General features: G+C 46.2%; 1 protein-coding gene across 4 annotated transcripts in view; it reads right to left on the reverse strand.

The window, feature by feature from the left end:
• Positions 1-16,812, reverse strand: part of TMTC1 (transmembrane O-mannosyltransferase targeting cadherins 1) — a 182,237-nt gene that overhangs the window by 13,666 nt on the left and 151,759 nt on the right. For 3 of the 4 annotated variants that reach the window (XM_044434084.1, XM_044434083.1, XM_044434082.1), the window contains 3 exons: positions 12,677-12,785; positions 6,175-6,277; positions 362-497 (listed from right to left, as the gene is read on the reverse strand). In XM_044434084.1, the coding sequence (XP_044290019.1) occupies positions 362-497; positions 6,175-6,277; positions 12,677-12,785 (348 nt within the window). Of the gene's footprint in view, positions 1-11; positions 498-6,174; positions 6,278-12,676; positions 12,786-16,812 lie in introns of those variants that run through there. The other variant, XM_044434085.1, reaches the window with a different exon arrangement.

Here is a 16,812-nt window from a genome sequence, read left to right on the forward strand (position 1 = left end):
ATAATAATAATAATAATAATAATAATAATAATAATAATAATAATAATAATAATGGTCAGCAGTTGTGGGAAAGAACATAGGCTTCCAAGAAACCTCTAGAACATGGGATTTGGCTCGTGGACTTGAAGTTAAATACACCTGTCTCAGACCCATCCAAAATATTCCATTTCATCAAGAACTCATGTATTGTCATGTGGCCAGATGGAATGTTTATATTGGCTACATGGCTTGCACAGCTGATGCACAGCCCAGTATTTGCATGTTTCTGTTACAAATTTGGGATTCTTATGGCCTGATACTTTCAGCCATAACTAGGGAATCTAAGACTATAGGACAAATCTTGCATTGTTCCTTCCTTTACCGTTTGTACCAGGCTTCAGCATCTTTGTTCTTCCCCAAGGAGCGGTACAGCCTGCCCAGGTTGACCATGGCCACATGATGGCCAGGGCTGAGCTGGATGGCTTTTTGGTAGTGGGAAACTGCCATCTCGGGAGAGCCTAGAAAAGAGGACTTGGTTAGAGCTGCTCTTGACACATTCCAAAAAGGTACTGTGAGTTCCACCAGTGGTGGTGCATTTAGAACCACCTATGAAAAGAGCAAACATTCAATGCCTTTCATGGAAACCAAGATATCAAGAGAAAGCTTATTATCATCACCATCAGTTCATTTGTTGTTGCTTTTCCAAGGCAAAACCAAAGAGGCTTCCAGCGGCATCAGAAAATGTTACAGAATGGTATACAGCAACACAATGTACTTTCATGCACATATTATATTAAGTACAATATTGTATTTTAAAGGTTTTAAATCTTAGTAAACTGCACAGAGAGTTTTGGCTATTGTGCAGCACTGGTAATGCAATAAATGACATGAATATTTGCTGATAAATTCATTAAGAATTATAAATCATGGCAGAATTTAAGACTAAACAGCAATATTAAATAATGCACTAAGAAGGAACAATTATAGTAAGGCCCAGAGAAACAGAAACACCAAGAAATAATCTAAAGAGCAGCAAAAATACATTGTTATGAATGTTGGGAAATTCAGACTAGCTCGACCTTCTGATGCTGTTGGACCAGAGTGTCCCAGACAGACAGACATTACAGCAATGGTATTCCCACTAAAGCAAGGTACTTGCAGAATGGTGTAGTGGTTAGAGCAGCCTGGTAGCCTAATTGAGTCTGACCTGTCCTCCTAGTAAAACTCAAGGCAGTATTTCCATGTCACCACAGGGTGGAGCTGGTCTGCCATATCTTCCACAGACAAGATGTGCCGGGGAAATTCATTATTGTGAGGTGGGGGGCACAATGACTCCAAGCTGTGTGTAAACTGATTAAATAGAATCATTCATCGGTGTCTTGTGTAAAAAAACAACAACAAAAAAACGCCACCAATATGTTGATGTTAATTTCATCCTGGAGAAAAGTGACAGATTGCTAGCCTTGGGAAGCAAACAGCTATTTAAGATAAATTTTGTACACGAATCCGCTGCCTGTCACATAGAAATATCTCCCACAGCACTGTGAATACTTAATCTGCATGCAAAATACAAACAAACATGCCAAGGTTAAAAATAACCAAAGTTTAAGATTTGGAAAGGGGAGCGGGGGAAGCTTGCTGGTTGTTACCTTCACTTTATTTTAAACTTTCGGTCATGTCCTCAGGCCCAGAACGAATTCACATGAATCAGAGTGAGTGATCCACGGGGCTGTGTTTTATTTATCACACTCTCAAAGCTTGTTGTAATGAAATCTATCTAGGACTGCCCATGAAGACTATTTGGGCAATGCATCTGGTACACGGCACAGTGGCCTGTTTTCATCAGGACGCAAACCTTTTTGGGTATCCTGTTGCTTCCAGGACATCATTACAGGTTCTGGTTTTCATTGAAATAGCACTAAAGTTGTAAGTTTTGTTCTGTCCGAACATGCGTAGCACTGCCTCTCAAATCAAGGCTTAGGAACAAGAAGGGACCCTCTCCCATTCTATGCTCAGAAGACAACCGAACTGGCAAGAGGTTGCTACTTCAACACTAGAGGCAGTCCGTGTCTTCTACAGCACTTAAAGGCAGTGGTGTGGCATGGGGAATGAAGGGCAAGCCATGGTGCACACAGAGACCTGCCCTCCAGGATCTTACCCCCATTTCCCATCCCGCAGCACCTGCCCCCTCATCCTCTGCCTAAGGAGAGGGCCAGCCATGAACAGGCTTAAAATCTAGAAACTAATAGAGGAGACAACAGAGAACAGGAAGGGAAGTGCAGGCTGTGTCCAGCAGGTGCAAAATTCATGTTGTTTCAGTGCCGTATACTGAGGCTTAGTTACTGGAAGGGATGGGGACCAGAAAGTTGCAGCAAAAGTTTCACTCTATTTTCAGCATCTCATTCCAAGGCCTTGACTTAAAGGTTTGGAAGAGTTGGCGCTGATAGCAACAGGTTTTTCAGTCACCTCTGCTGGCAGGAAACTCAGCTGGCAGGAGAAAGATTTGTCACAATTCCCAGCATTTTAATTGCTGTGCTCTTCACATGTTCTGTCAAAAATGTCTTTTGGGAGTGTGGGCGTGAGAAGATGTATGGCAGTATAAGGGCAAAACTGAGTGAGAGACATATCCCTCCAATCATCTCTGTGTTTCTTACGGCCCTGACTTCAGGCTTTAATCATCTCTCTGTGTGAACGGAATAGAAATGGCCGCCTTTATTACCTCCTTCAATTTCTTTCTGTTGCCACGCAGTGCATTCGGCAGAGCTATTTAGCAGGCTACGTTTAATTTTTAAAGGAAAAAGTGTGTGATTCCACTCCCTAACCTCTCCTAGGAGCATGAGGAAGCAAACACATTTGCAAACAAAGAAATAGCTGCTTGCTCTTTCATGTAGGTATGGCCGGGGGTGGGGGAACCCCGTGAATGAACGCCACTCTGGCATGGAGGCACCCGTGAGTTACCAGCCAGTAGAACATACATTCCCACAGGAGGTGCCTGGAATCAAACCCAGCTACAAGAAACTGGGACTGCTTAATGCATATTTATTCATCTAGAAAAGGTCTCTCCCACCTTTCTGCCTAGCAAAACCTAGAAAGCAGTCCACTACACTTCTTGTTTTTAATTAACTTTGTATGAGAAAAACCGAAGTTTTAGTTCCAGACTTGTTCAGAGTCAGGAGTAAACCAATCCTTTGGCCTCTGGACAATCAACTTCCTTCAACTGCACCCTCAGTCACAAGGACGTTTTAGCTCCCTCTTAGTAATGTATTTGTGGACTTTATTTTAGCATAAGTATTGATAATGAGGGTGAACAGGTTTTTAATCAGTTTTTGAGTAGCTGCCTTGAATGCCTTGTGAGAAAGGCATAGCTCATATTTATAATGACTGCTGAGGTGATGCAGTGGTTACAGCAGATGGAGAGTAACTTCTAGTTCTCAAGATGTTTAAGGATTACAGCTCCCAGAAGCCCCACCCAATCTGGCTAGTGGCCAGGGGTTCTGGGAGTGCTAGGCCAAAAGATCTGAAGAGCATTAAGTTGCCTTGTTGCCCTGGGTTAGAGTCTTGGAAGAGAATTGCAGAGACACGTTGAAAGTCTCCATCTGCCATGAAAGTCACTGGGTGGCCTTGTGACCTGGGTGACCACCTCCCTGCCTAAGGTTGCGGTGAAGATAAACTAGGCGAGAGAACGCTGCATGCCACTTTGAGTGTCTTCACAGAAAGGTAGAACATATGCAAACCAACTATTCCAAGAGTATATGAAGTTAAACATAAGCAGTGGATATGGAAAACTATGCCAGGGCACAGGATAATAAAGATTATTTTATGTGTAAGAAAACCAGATCATTGGTCTCTTTCTTTCCCCCTCCCTCCCCTTCACAGCGAAAAAGTGAGGCAGATCTTAGCACAGGGGTGGGAGACCTTTGTCCTGTGGGCCAAATATAGCCCCAGGAGGTCTCCAGAGTTCACTCACTTCCCTGCTGTCTTCTATCCATTCAAGAGCATCAGCATACAAGGGCAACAACAGACCAGCCACAATTTGACAGGCTGTCCAAAATACTTTTCTTTCTATGCTTTTTAAAAGACACTCCTGCAAACATTAAGATGTACCTTCTCCCTACATTTTACCTTTGAAATATGCGGGTCACACTGCCTTAAGGCCCAGGCAGTTGCATAACATTCATCTGCCAAAGGCTGAGAGAGCTCGCCTGAGAGGTAATGCAGAAATGTAAGAAATAACAAGAATAAATCATGAATAATTCCACCAGGTGTCTCGGGCCTGTTCTGGAGGAGACCACTCTGAGAAGCTAAAGGAGTCACTTACTTTCTCTGTCTGCTATTCAAGCTTGGCCAACAAGCAATTGACCCTCTGTAGCAACATTTCCTTTTATGTGTGTGCCAGGGAAAGAATCAAAGTCATGGGAAGTTGGATTTGAACTGGCAGCAAAGAAAAGAATCGCACATTCTTCCTCTCCAGGTCACAATATTTGCATTTGGCAAAGCACGGCCCTCCTTTATATGTTTCGTAGCAGCTGTGCTCAGCCTCTCCGAGCCAAAGAGCTGCTTTGCAGCTGCAAAGCATCTGTGGCGTGGAGTGATCCTACTGCACTACCATCGGGGTCCAGGGCATGGCCACTGGCCAGGCCCAGAGTGAGAAAGGGGAGAAGGCAACACTCCACTGGGCTGAAAATATCAAGATAAATGAGGGTCCATGTGGTGTGGTGTGGTGCGGTGCTGAGAGTGCTGGACTGGGGACGTGGTAGAGCCGAGTTCTAGTCCCCACTCAGCCGCACAGCTCACTGGGTGCCTTTGGGCATGTCGACTCGCAGCCCAGCCTACCTTTCAGGGCTGTTGTTGTGAGAATAAAATGGAGTTATGGAAGACACCTTGAGGTCCTCACAAGAGAAAAGGTGAGATATAAATGCAGTGTAATACAAATTATTATTATTAAATTACATTCATATCCCATCTGACTACCTTTGCAAGGAAGTCAAGGGGGCTTGCAAGGTTCTCCTCCCATTGTTATTCTCACAACAGCAACCCTGTGAGGTAGACTGAGAGTCAGTGACTGGCCCAAAGTCACCCAGTGGACAAACTGATGCTCTTCACACAGTGACAAATCTGGTTCCAGACTGTGCAGGGAAACTGCCGAGCGTCCTATACAGGTCTTTTCAGATATGGGTCCCACTGAGTTCAAAAGGACTTTCTCCCAGGACAGTGTCTACAGGACTGGAGCCTTACAGTGCAATTCTATAGATGCTTCCTCAAAAGTAACCCCATTATATTCAATGGGATTTACACCCACATAAGAGGGTATGAGAGTACAGCCTCAGATTTTTAGGGCTGTGTCTGATAATAGACTTATTCATTTACTTATCCTACCTTTTTTCCTGCTAAGGAACCCAAGGTGGCTTCCATAATCCTTCTCCCCATTTTATCCTCACAACAACCCTGTGAAGTAGGCTAGGCTGAGAATCAGTGACAGGTCCAGTAAGCTTCATGGACAAGTGGAGACTAGAACCTGGATCTCGTGAGTCCAAGTCCAATTCTCCAATCCCACACTAGCTCTACTTATTTTCAGATCAGAACCTCTAAAGCAGTTGTACCAGAACTATGGTCGGAGAACTGTGCTGTTTCCGTGCTGTTCCCCCTCCTTTCATAGCCTCACTTCTATTGCTTCCTTTACCCCCTTTCTTCTTTATTCTCATCACACTTGCACCCATTTGCTTAAGTTAGTTGGCTGCTGCACTTGACACAATACTTTTGCTGACATCTGTAACATTACATCATAAGTAACACTCTGATGTCATCAACAAAACCATGATGGCCTCCCCAGCTAATCAGAGAGCAGTGTGGGCAAATGAAGGCCAAGGCAGTGAGGGAAAAGAAGAGGGTTAAGACTGCAGAAAAGTGGCACCAGCAGCCGGGGATGAAATGCAAATATATTTTTAGGATATCAAAATGATCAAAAGTGGAAAATTGTTAAAAGGGGAAATGACACACAACTAGGTTAACAGTTTTGGTCCAACCCAAGTTTTTGCAGACGACAACAAGAATGCTCATGGTGGTTTCCAGTTATTTTGCTGGGTCTCACAATGACACAGACCTTCTGGTTTATTCAGAATAGATGTTACTAACCTTCAACAGAATATATACAATTCTTGATTACCCCCAACATGCCCTGGTTTCCTTTTTACTTACCAGTATCAACTAAGAAAACCCCATAGTTATTATGCAGATCGGAGCTCTCTGGACAATTCTCTATTCCAGCTTGATATACTTCCTCAGCTTCCTTTAATTGGTCCTTAACACAAAGAGAGTTAGCAAAGATGGTTACCCAGGGGGCATTCAGCCTTGCTACTAATGGCTAATTGCAAAAGTATCCTGCTAAAGTCTGCAGTTAAAAGGATCATGTAGAGGGTGGTGGAAAAAAATCCCCTCTTGGGACCCTATAGAGCCTCTGCCACCCAGAGTAGACAATACTGAATCCAATGGGTAAACAGCCTAAGCCAAAATGAGGCAGCTTCCTGTATTCCTTGAGTCCAGGGGGTCCTTTTTCTGTAGGAACTGCAGCCCCCAAAGGTCTCCAAATAATAACCTTGGGGGATTTCAGCAGTCCTTCACATTACTGTATTTAAGGACATACGAGCATTTCCATTTTGCTCACAATATGTTCGTGTGTGTTCCGTCTGAAGTCGCAAACATGACTGCAGGTGCAAGCACATGTCTGCCAAAACGATTTGCAAATTGTCAGAATATGTTTGCATGCAATCTGCACAACTTTCCTGCTTTGATTTTGCACAATTTTCCCCTGCACACGGAAAGCCTTGCTTTAGTTTATGAAGAAATTTTGCACACATTTCACATTCAGTCACTGCTAGATTTGCACAAATTTCCTTTTCACACAGAGCAAGCCGTGATCACAAACCTGAATAGGACCTTGGCACAAGATGAGCAGCAAGAAGATGCTTGGAGCATTCTGGAGATTCCAACATTGCGCATTTGCCCAATTTTCTAATCACTAATCTAATTTAATTATTATTTTGAAGTATTGTTTTGGCTTAGAATAACAGCTCTGAGTTCTCATGGCTTTCTTTTTAAAGCTACCATTGCATCAAAGTTACACCCATTATGATGTACATCTAGAATGCAACCCAACACCAGGTCAATGATCTAACTTGACTGTTCAATGGAATCAAGCTCAACTTTTAGGGTATGTTACTGTTAATGCTGTAAGCATTCCAGAGGAAAAAGGTGGGATTTGGGGGAGGAGGGAAAGGTAGGGAAAAAACAGGAGATCCCTTGAAGTCCACAAGAAGGCTAAGCTGGCTTCCAAGACCAGCAAGCACCTCTTATTAAAATTCTTCAAAATCAGCAGAACACTCTTAGTCTGGGGCTTACCGGAAGACTGACTTGTTTAAGTACGCTCTCTATTCAAGTCTGCTCTGGTTTGAAAATCACCTTTCCCAGGGAGGACAGAGTCATTACACTGACTTACAACTCAACTCCCTTGAGCACGGAACATTAATCTTAAGTGCCCCTTTTACAACTACAGGAGCAAAGGAACGTCAAGGCTCATTTTTAGATTCCTAGATTGCTGAGGGAACGTGCTAAGGCAATCAAAAAGTTCCCTCCCCATCCCCTTCCCAATTTTTAAAAAATATATAACTCCAAAACCCATGATTAATCACCCTCTTCCTTCACAGGAGCTTGGTAGAAATGTGACTTGGAGGGCTTTGGCCTGATCCTCGCACTAGTCTGGCACAGGAGATGCACACCTCTCCCGGGAGGGAGTCATGCTCTGTCTCCTTTGCACTTCGGAGCTCACCCCACCTCAAAGGGGCTTTGCACAGAGAAAGTCCTGGGCTTGTTCCCCAGGTAGGACTAGGCATAAATCCTCCCTGGAACCCTGGAGAGCTGCTGCCAGTGAGTACTGACAGCACCAATGGTCAGATTCGGGACAAGGCAAGCTGCCTGTATTCTACTTCCCCCTGGTTTGCTCCGAATAATATGGGGGTGGTACAGGATTACCTGCGACTTCAGTGGTGAGAGAAGAATGGCTTCTGGGGTAATGCGGCTATGAGAGCTTGCCTGAACTTGCAATGTTGGGACCTCTGTGCAGCTGCGGTGGCAAGTCTTTCTTAAGCATTAATACCACTACAGAGCTTATCCTCACCCCAAAACACTGCCCGCCCTGCTCCAACTCTCTGCAGTTACACTGCAGTGATTCTTTTACATAGGGAAGGGAGGGAATGTTAAGGGAAACATACAGTACATATGGATCAGCTGCTGCTGGAAACAATCTTTTTAACCTATCAGGCTGCAAAGCACGGACAGGAAACCCTACTCTCCATTCTGACTGCTTTTTGATAAGTACCACTTACCAGTGTAACCACTTTATACCCAACGTCCATTTGTGGCTATGTCACTGAGAAGAAGCACGCTCTGGTCTCATCCATCAGCTGGAGGATTTTGAGACACTGGCAGGTTGCCCCCCTTGGCTCCCAGGAAAAGCAGCATGCCTGACCCATGTATCTGGCAGACAAGGGGCAGCTGTGGGAATTGGGTTCCCTGTCCCTGCCCAAAAGCAGTGCTTTGCTCTAGCTGCGGGTGTGGAGTCAAAGAGAAGCATGTTTTACCTTATCCATTGCCCAGAAGAGCAAGGCACACTGAGAATCCTCTGCTCATAAAGCTTGTGTATAAATCTTTAACACGCATAAACGGTCTGTACCATTTGTGAGATGGAGATCTGGGAGATATATGCATCCTAATCCATTCTTAAAGTTTAGTAGTTCTATGCAACAGCTCCTTGGAGCATAGCTGTATCATACCCGACTTGGCTGGCTTGCTTTCTTTAAAGAAGTGATGGCACAATAGTGACCCAAACAGTACAAACAGTTCCCTAAGGCTGTAGGTGCTTCAGACAGCAAACAGAATCCAACAGGGTGTTTCCACCCCTGCCGGTTCTCTCCACTTTTGCCTTTCCCCCACCCCATTTAATGGTACTTTATGCTTCTTTCAAATTGCTCCAGAAGTGCTAAACGCTCGTTTCTAGAAAGATCCGGGCCAATGATGTTCACATAAGAGTGCTCCGCCTTCTGGAAACTTTCCCAGGAACTTTGGGGACTTTCCCATGAAGTTAAATCTCCGGTGTGTGAATGTGAGTCCATTGCCTGTGCTAGCGATGTGTGAGGAATCCAATTTGGAGGTGTAAATCTGTTAGATTTCCTTGACCCAGCTCCCTGATCTCAAGCCCACCTTCTCTCTGCCCTAAGTCCATCTTGCGCTGGGTGTGCAGCAGGAAGCAAGACAAGTACGTCCGTGTGCCGGCTCGTGTACATGCCGCTTGTGCACTTGTTCTGCAAGTGTTCTTCCAGACACACAACTCGCAGATTCTGCATACTTTGCGCAAAGAAGCTGCTAGCAGCTCCAGGCATTCACACACTTGGTCTCAGCTCAGCTCGCTTCACTTCCTAGCCAGAGACAAGCACAGGAAAGACGCTCAAGAGAGCGGAACGCGGTCCTGCCCTTTGCTTCCCAGCTTGCATAATGCGGTCAGTGGGACCACCGCCTGAGCACTGAAACTGATGGGGTGGAGTGCTCTGTTGGATACTGGCCAGAAGGCTCTTAGACCCACCAGTCAAACACCATTATGTGGCAATTTTTGTGGTTTCCTTCCTTTTTGCGATAAAAAAGCAAGACGTGATAGGAAACCATGGGATGGTTACACTGGGAACATGGAGTCATTTGGAAACCCCCACCCCACAAAATTCCATGAAGGAGGGAGGTTGATGACATGATAAAAGCCTCATCTGGACACATTCCTGCACTTCATTCATTCATTCATTCATTCATTGTTTGATTTATATTTATTTATTTATTTATTAAAACATTTTTATGCTGCCCCATTCGCCGAAGCCTCGGGGCGGCTTACAACAATAAATAAAAGTAATTATAATATAAATTACAATAAATATAAACATTAAAAATCCAAAAATACAATATAAAATAAGCCGCCCTGGCCAGATAAGATCAAATAATACTAACAGTTAAAATGCCACTTAAATAAAAAGGTCTTCGCCTGGCGCCAAAAAAACAAATAACGACGGTGCCAGGCGGACCTCTCTGGGGAGCGCATTCCATAACTTAGGTGCCACCGCAGAGAAAGCCCTCCTCCGAGTACCCACCCTCCTGATTTCTTTCATGGAGGGTTCCCGGAGGAGGGCCTCTCCTGCAGGTCTCAGGGGGCGGCCGGGCATATATGGATGTAAGCGCTCCTTCAGGTAACCAGGACCCAAGCCGTTATATCCTCCCTTTTTCCTACAAAGGGATCAAGGCAGCCCTTTTTTATTCTATATTAATGTTTCATTTTTCAAACATTGCCCGAGATAATGGCTGAGAGGCCTGCACATAGCAAGCGGTCCAAGGATGGGCATTTCTTGTCACCCTTCTGTCATTCCTGCAGCCGCAAAGAGGGTTCAGCAACTAAGGGGAACAGCTTGTGACTTGTGGCCCCTTTACTCAGTTATCAGTTATTGCTTTAAATGGCCTTATGACCAGCATTCCATGCTATCAAAAATCCATACTATTTAAGCTCGTTGTCACTGGGAGCAATTAATTACATTTATTCTCCAGAGGTGGTGCAGCTGAAGGGTTTACTTATTCCACAACAGCAAAGAAGAAAATTTAGCATGCAGAGATTGTGGCACTCTGCTTTGTGTCAGTGGATAAAGCTGCTTTGATTATCCTACTGGCCCTTGCGCGATTTTCTATCTAGCCAATGTCACAACTGCAGTGACCTACAGAACAAGCAGTGTGTGAAGAACTGGTCTGGGGATGGGAACTGGTTGGATTTCCTTAGCTCAGGCCCCCAGGCTCCAGCTCACTTTCTCTCTGCCCTAAGTCAGCCTCGCCCTGAGCAGTCAAATGAGCACATGGCAGGAAGAGAGGCCAAGGGGACCTGTGAGGCCGGCTGGCGCACATGCCTCCCATGTGCCCACTGTGCTAATGGGGTTCTGCTCCTACCCCGCAGCTGGGCCTCTCATTATAAGAGGGATATGGCAAGGCTGAAATCGATGCAGCGAAGGGCCACAAGGATGGTGGCTGGTTTGTAGGGAAAGCCGTATGAGGAGAGACTGATGGGACTGGTTCTTCTCAGCCTGGAGGAGACTCAGAGGAGACCTGTTAGCAACATACATGTATGTGAGGTGAGGGGGTGCTGCACAGAGGTGAGCCGTGACCTTTCTTCCCCTGCGGTGTAGGGCAGAACACGTTCCAATGAACAAAGCTCAGGGAACCAAGATTTAGTGGATGCCAGGAAGTACTTCCTGACAGTTAGGATATGGAATGGGCTTCCACGGGAGGTGGCAGAGGCCCCATCCGCAAGGGTGTTCAAGGATAGACTAGACATGCACATGGTGGGCATGTCATGAGTGGAGCTGGCTGGAGCCGGGGAGCAGACTAGATGGCCCAAGAGGCTTCTTCTGACTCACTTTGTTTCTATGTGACTTGCATACTCTGAGAAGAGAATGGTGTACTTTACACAAAGAATGATGCACTTTGTGTACTTCGGGTAAAGAAGCCACTAGTATTCCTACGTGTTCAGGTCCTGATCTTGGCTCAGCTTGATTCCTTGCCACAACCAAGTGTGGGAAAGCCCAGTGCGGACAAGAAACCCAGATTCCAGCCTGGTCTTTGCTTCCCTGTGTCTAAAACAAGGGTGGGCAACATGCAGGTGAAAACCTTTGCAGGGCCACAGCCTCCATCCACCCGCAGCAGCGGAGCTAATGGCGAGAGGTGCTGCTGACTAGGGATGATGGATGTTGCGGGCCAAAACCGGAAGAGGCCCACAGGCTGTCCCTCTGTGATCCAGTGGCTTCCTGCCTTGTTCCCATGGATGCCACAGATAAGGACAAGTTGGGGGAACACACGGGGGCCTGGCTTTCTTGTTTCAGAGTTCATGTCTCAAACTGAATGTGAAGCCAAGTTGGAAGAAGTGAGTTTGCTAATCCTGGTTCAGAGGAAACCTGGTTGCTGTTAATCATGGTGAATGTTGGTGTTGGATACTATGATCTGTCCTTCCTTTTTTAAAAAATGGCTAAATCAGATTTTTTTTGCTGATTTATATCCTGCCTTTTTCCTACAAAGGGCTCAAGGCAGCTTACATCATTCTCCTCCTCCATCTTATCCCCACAACAACCCTGTGAGGTAGGTTGGGCTGAAAGTCTGTGACTGGCCCAAAGTCACCCAGTTGGCTCCATGGCTGAGCGGGGACTAGAACCCAGATCCTCTGAGTCCCAGTCCCATGCTCTTAACCACTATGCCACACTGGCTCTATCAGTGGTTACCCCATAAATAAGGCAAACCCATGCTCACCCCTTTGGGTGCCTAACATTTTTGAAAGATGAAATATAAGTCTTGCAGTGATCAGCTGTACTTTCCACAGCTCCTCGCTTCACCCAGGCTAACAGGCAAAACAGGCTGTGCAAAATGCAAAGAGCAGCTTAATAAGCATCATTTAGACAAGCTGAGGAATTCGGGCACTGAATCCGAGTTACTTTTGTGTTGAGTTTTCACTTTGAACATTTTTAGTGTATTCCTTCATCCCCTATCCAGAATGTACACATCCCCAATCACAGATATGTAAACTGGTGCTCATTAGAGGCAAAACACAGGCAAGAAGCATCGGAAAGGAATTGGTTACCTGTTCTGCCAACAGTGAAGCAAGGCTGGAGTAAGCATCTGCGAACTCTGGTCCATACTGAATGGAATCTCTCAGCAAAAGAATAGCTTCTTCCGTCTTCCCCTGGGACCTGAAAGTCATATGATGGGTAGGGGGAGAGGAAAAGGCAGTTCTTTTAATAACTTTCTCCGCTTGCCTATTGATTAAAACACCGTTAACAGACTTGAAAGTGCCTGTCTTCTCCTTTTCAGAAAGGTCTAAATAATTAAATTTCTTCTATCACGCATCTCCTAGGGCAGTATTATATTCCATAGCCTGACAGCAGAAACAGGAGTGGGAGCCGTCACTGGATATGCACCGAGTTTTGTGACTTGGCACTTGCTGGTGAAACTTTCCACTGCCTGCTGAGGGGGGCATGTGATCCCCATAAGGCCCCCTTCTCGTGCTTTTCAGCAGAACTTTCCCCTGACTGTTACATCAAGCAACACAGCACTCCCTGAGAACCCTGATAAGGCAAACAAGACAGGCCTGCTGGAAAACTAGAGGGTGGAAAATGATGAGGATCCATCCGAGACACAGAAGAACCCCTGCCTCTCCCTTCCTTCACGCACCCAAGTTGCTTGTCCTCCAAAAAGGAGGAAAAGCACATTCACGGCACTTTCCAAACTCAACACAAATCAAAGATATACAACACTGACTTATTTTATGGTAACTTGCACTGGATTTCCCAGGTGCAATGTATGGCTGTGAGAGCTGGACCATAAGGAAGACTGAGCGCCGAAGAATTGATGCTTTTGAATTGTGGTACTGGCAGAGACTCCTGCGAGTCCCTTGGACTGCAAAGAGATCAAATCAGCTGATGTCCCTAATTCCAGCTTCAATTCCGTGCATCTCCAGGATCAAGCAGTAGTTGACAGAAAGAACTTTCCTCCGCCCATGAATCTGGAGGGCTGCTCCCAAGCAGAGTAAGCACTACAGTGTTCATGGACAAATATCTCTGCTGGCATACAGCAGCTTCCCATTTTCCCAAGTTATTTGTTTCATTTGTTTAACATACCTACCTATCACTTTGAGCAACATGGGAGGTACCAAACCCAGAATACTCATGAGTTCATGAACTTCCATGATCTCATCAGAATCACATCTACATTTTTTTCTTGAACTAAGACAAGTGAAGAAACACGCCGCCCCCACCCCATTCCTATTTATGCCCTGTTCCCTCAAGGAATGCTCTTTAGGGTGCTAGGGAAGGAGTCCTGGGATTTAAGGACCTTAAATGAATTGTGCTCTACTTGCCAGAGCACAATCATGAGGATTTCACTGCTGCTGCAGCTGAATCCCACCAGATTGAGCCGTTTATCCCTTATTCACAATGATATTTATCCCATATTCACAATGATATACTGTTCAGGCTGCAAAGCCAGGCATGCTAATGCAAACGCATGCCTGGCTGAGCTCAGTGGGGACTGTTACTCCTGTGTCAATGTATGCTGGATTAGGCTGCATGGCCCTTGCTTCTGCATCTGAACCAGTCTGGCCCTGGTCGATGCATGAGTGGAATGCGGCAGAGAGGCACTCTCCTGAGCTGGCAAGGGTGACAAATGCCCCCCTAAGGACACAAAAGACTTACTCTCCCTGGTCGCTAACACTCAGAAGCGGCTCTGGATGCACACACAGGGCAAGCCAGCATTTGGCAGCGCTTGCCCTTAGAAATCAGACCTGGAGTCTGCGTGGGCATCCCTTTCAGGAGCCGCTGAAGCCCTGGAGCCCCGGCGGGATGCACAGCTGTGTGAACACCTGCTCTGTTACTCTCCCCTCACCAGGCCATGTCTCAGCTGTCATTCTAATTTTCCTCAGTATCTCAGAACAACACTGAGGGGAACATTCAATTGGCAGATCAGTTGGCCACAGAGTTTTGATCACAGTGATGAAAGGGCCACCCACCAGTCCCACCAGGTAACTCATTGGCACAGGAACACTGCTAACCGCCCTCGGTCCCGGCCCTTTCTTTTTGCACCTTCTCCTTTCAAGCAGAGCAAGACAAGAAGTGTCTCACTGCAGCCTATCTGTTAAAGCTGGCCGACGGTGATAATTTCAGCATTTGGAAAGTCAGGACCAGGTGGGCATAATGCAGTAGATACCTGAATAGTCAGAGTTTGTCCAGATGGTACTGTCTGCATTTGGATGTTAAACTATAGCTTGTTGTTACGTGAATGAGCTTTGGGCTCCTCGGTTTTGTGCTGCCTGCCCTGCTACAGACAAGGCACACAGAAGTCTGCCACCAGCCCCTGGTTTTGTTTTGTTTTGTTTTTAAAGAAAAATATCAGTTACAACTTTTGACTCCAAAGTGGGTATCCCCAAGAAGAGCAAAGTACTAACTGCTTGGTGAGAACAAGGTCTCCAGTGATTCAGCTGGAAACCATTCTAGAAATGAAAAAGTTCTCCCCAGAACCACAGATTAAAGTGTGCATTTGCCCCTCTGGGAGCCACAGCCTGAGTGCCTTGGAATGCAGTGACTTAGTGGTAGCCCCTTTCTCGTGTTGATTCTTACGTCTACACAACTGTTGCAGAGGCGTGGTGAGCTAGAACCAACCTTTTCCTCTCCTCATGTTTGAAGTTACCATCACGAAAGGTTTGGATATGACTGTGAAGGCATTTCTGTACTGAAGTCCAACAATAAAAGGCTTAAGAAAATGGTGGAAGGGTGTGATCTCACTACTACTGTTATGTCCAGCATAAGCCACCTTCACTCAACAAGCAGTGGCTGAAGAATATAATGCAATATTATGTAAGAATATAATGCAATATTATGCCAGAGAGCTTTGGCCTATGGAGTGGTAGAGAAGTGAAATAAATATTGATCATTAGCAACAGCATGGGACTCAAGAAAAATGGGCTCATGCTCGGAACGGTGTTTTGTAAAGGGTAGATGACATGAAAATGCATGGAAACAAACCCCCAAGAGGTAAGTTTTGTAAGCAAAAAGATGCACAATAAAAAATAAAAAGAGGAGAACCATTCTGAGTGGTAAAACACGCCTCAGGTATTTTTTTGCACAGGTTCCCCCTCCCTAAAAAAAAAAAATAGTTGCCAGAGCTTTGCCATCAGTCTGCCGCAGAGGGAGAGATGGGAGGCGAGGCTATCACACGTCACCCCTGCAAACCAAGGAGCCCCACCAGGCTCCTCCTTCCAGCAACTTCTGCTTAGCAAGATGTTTTTCCTCATGGTGCTGCAGGGGAAACGGTGGAAAGCTGCACCACCAGAAGTGGTGTTAGGGGTGCACAGGGATGTGTGGGAATCTGTTTGGGAGTGGAAGCCCACTGGATTCCCTGGTCCACTTCGCAGAGGCCCAGAGTCCAAATTACGCCCCGCGTTTGCAGGGCACCTGCCAGGAACTGAGCCCCACGTGGCGCAAGCAGCGCCCTTTCCTTGCGTGCTGCTGCCACTGGCAGCAGCAGTGAACGAGGAAGACGCTTGGTAACTAGGAAGGGCTCCTGGTGTCCCACTCGCAGCGCCCCTTTTCCACTTCCTGCAGCTGCATTGCACAACAGGAGGTCCAACAGGAGGTCTGTGGCTTTGCAGGGCCAGGCCAAGCACGAGAGGAAGCGGGGCAGTGCTGGAGGGACGGATTCCGAACGGGCTCCTCCCAACCCCAGGGTGAAGCTGCTGGAATCTGAGCCTTGAGCACCTGCTGAAATGAAGGTATATGACGATCTCTTGCATCCGATACCCCCCTTTGCCCACACGTGCTTCTCCTCCTGCTGCCGCCACCTGGAATCTTTCTGCCTGAGCTCTTGCATGAAATCAAACATTCTCCTCCTTCCCTGCCCAGACACCCCTTGTTATAAATAGGGGTGTCCTGAGGAAACAGTCCTTTCAACACACACACAGACTTCGGAGCAAATGCAAATCAGTATACGTAAATTTGTACATATTTGTCCTGTGGGCCTCAGTCCTGGATCTTTTTAGTAGCTGGCACTGCCCTGAAGACCACTCCATCAGCTGAGCTGAGAACCAGCACCTTTGTCCCTCTCCCTCGAGCTGCTTCAATTCCAGCCAGTCATTATAAGAATGCTGTGATCAAGAAAGAACACTTGAGTTTGCTTTTTTCTCCTCCCTCCTAATTCCCTTTTCCTTTATATTGCATTTTTTTTCAG

Source organism: Varanus komodoensis, unplaced genomic scaffold, assembly GCF_004798865.1.
Source record: "Varanus komodoensis strain SLA01 unplaced genomic scaffold, ASM479886v1 scaffold27, whole genome shotgun sequence".
Classification (NCBI taxonomy): Eukaryota; Metazoa; Chordata; class Lepidosauria; order Squamata; family Varanidae; genus Varanus; species Varanus komodoensis.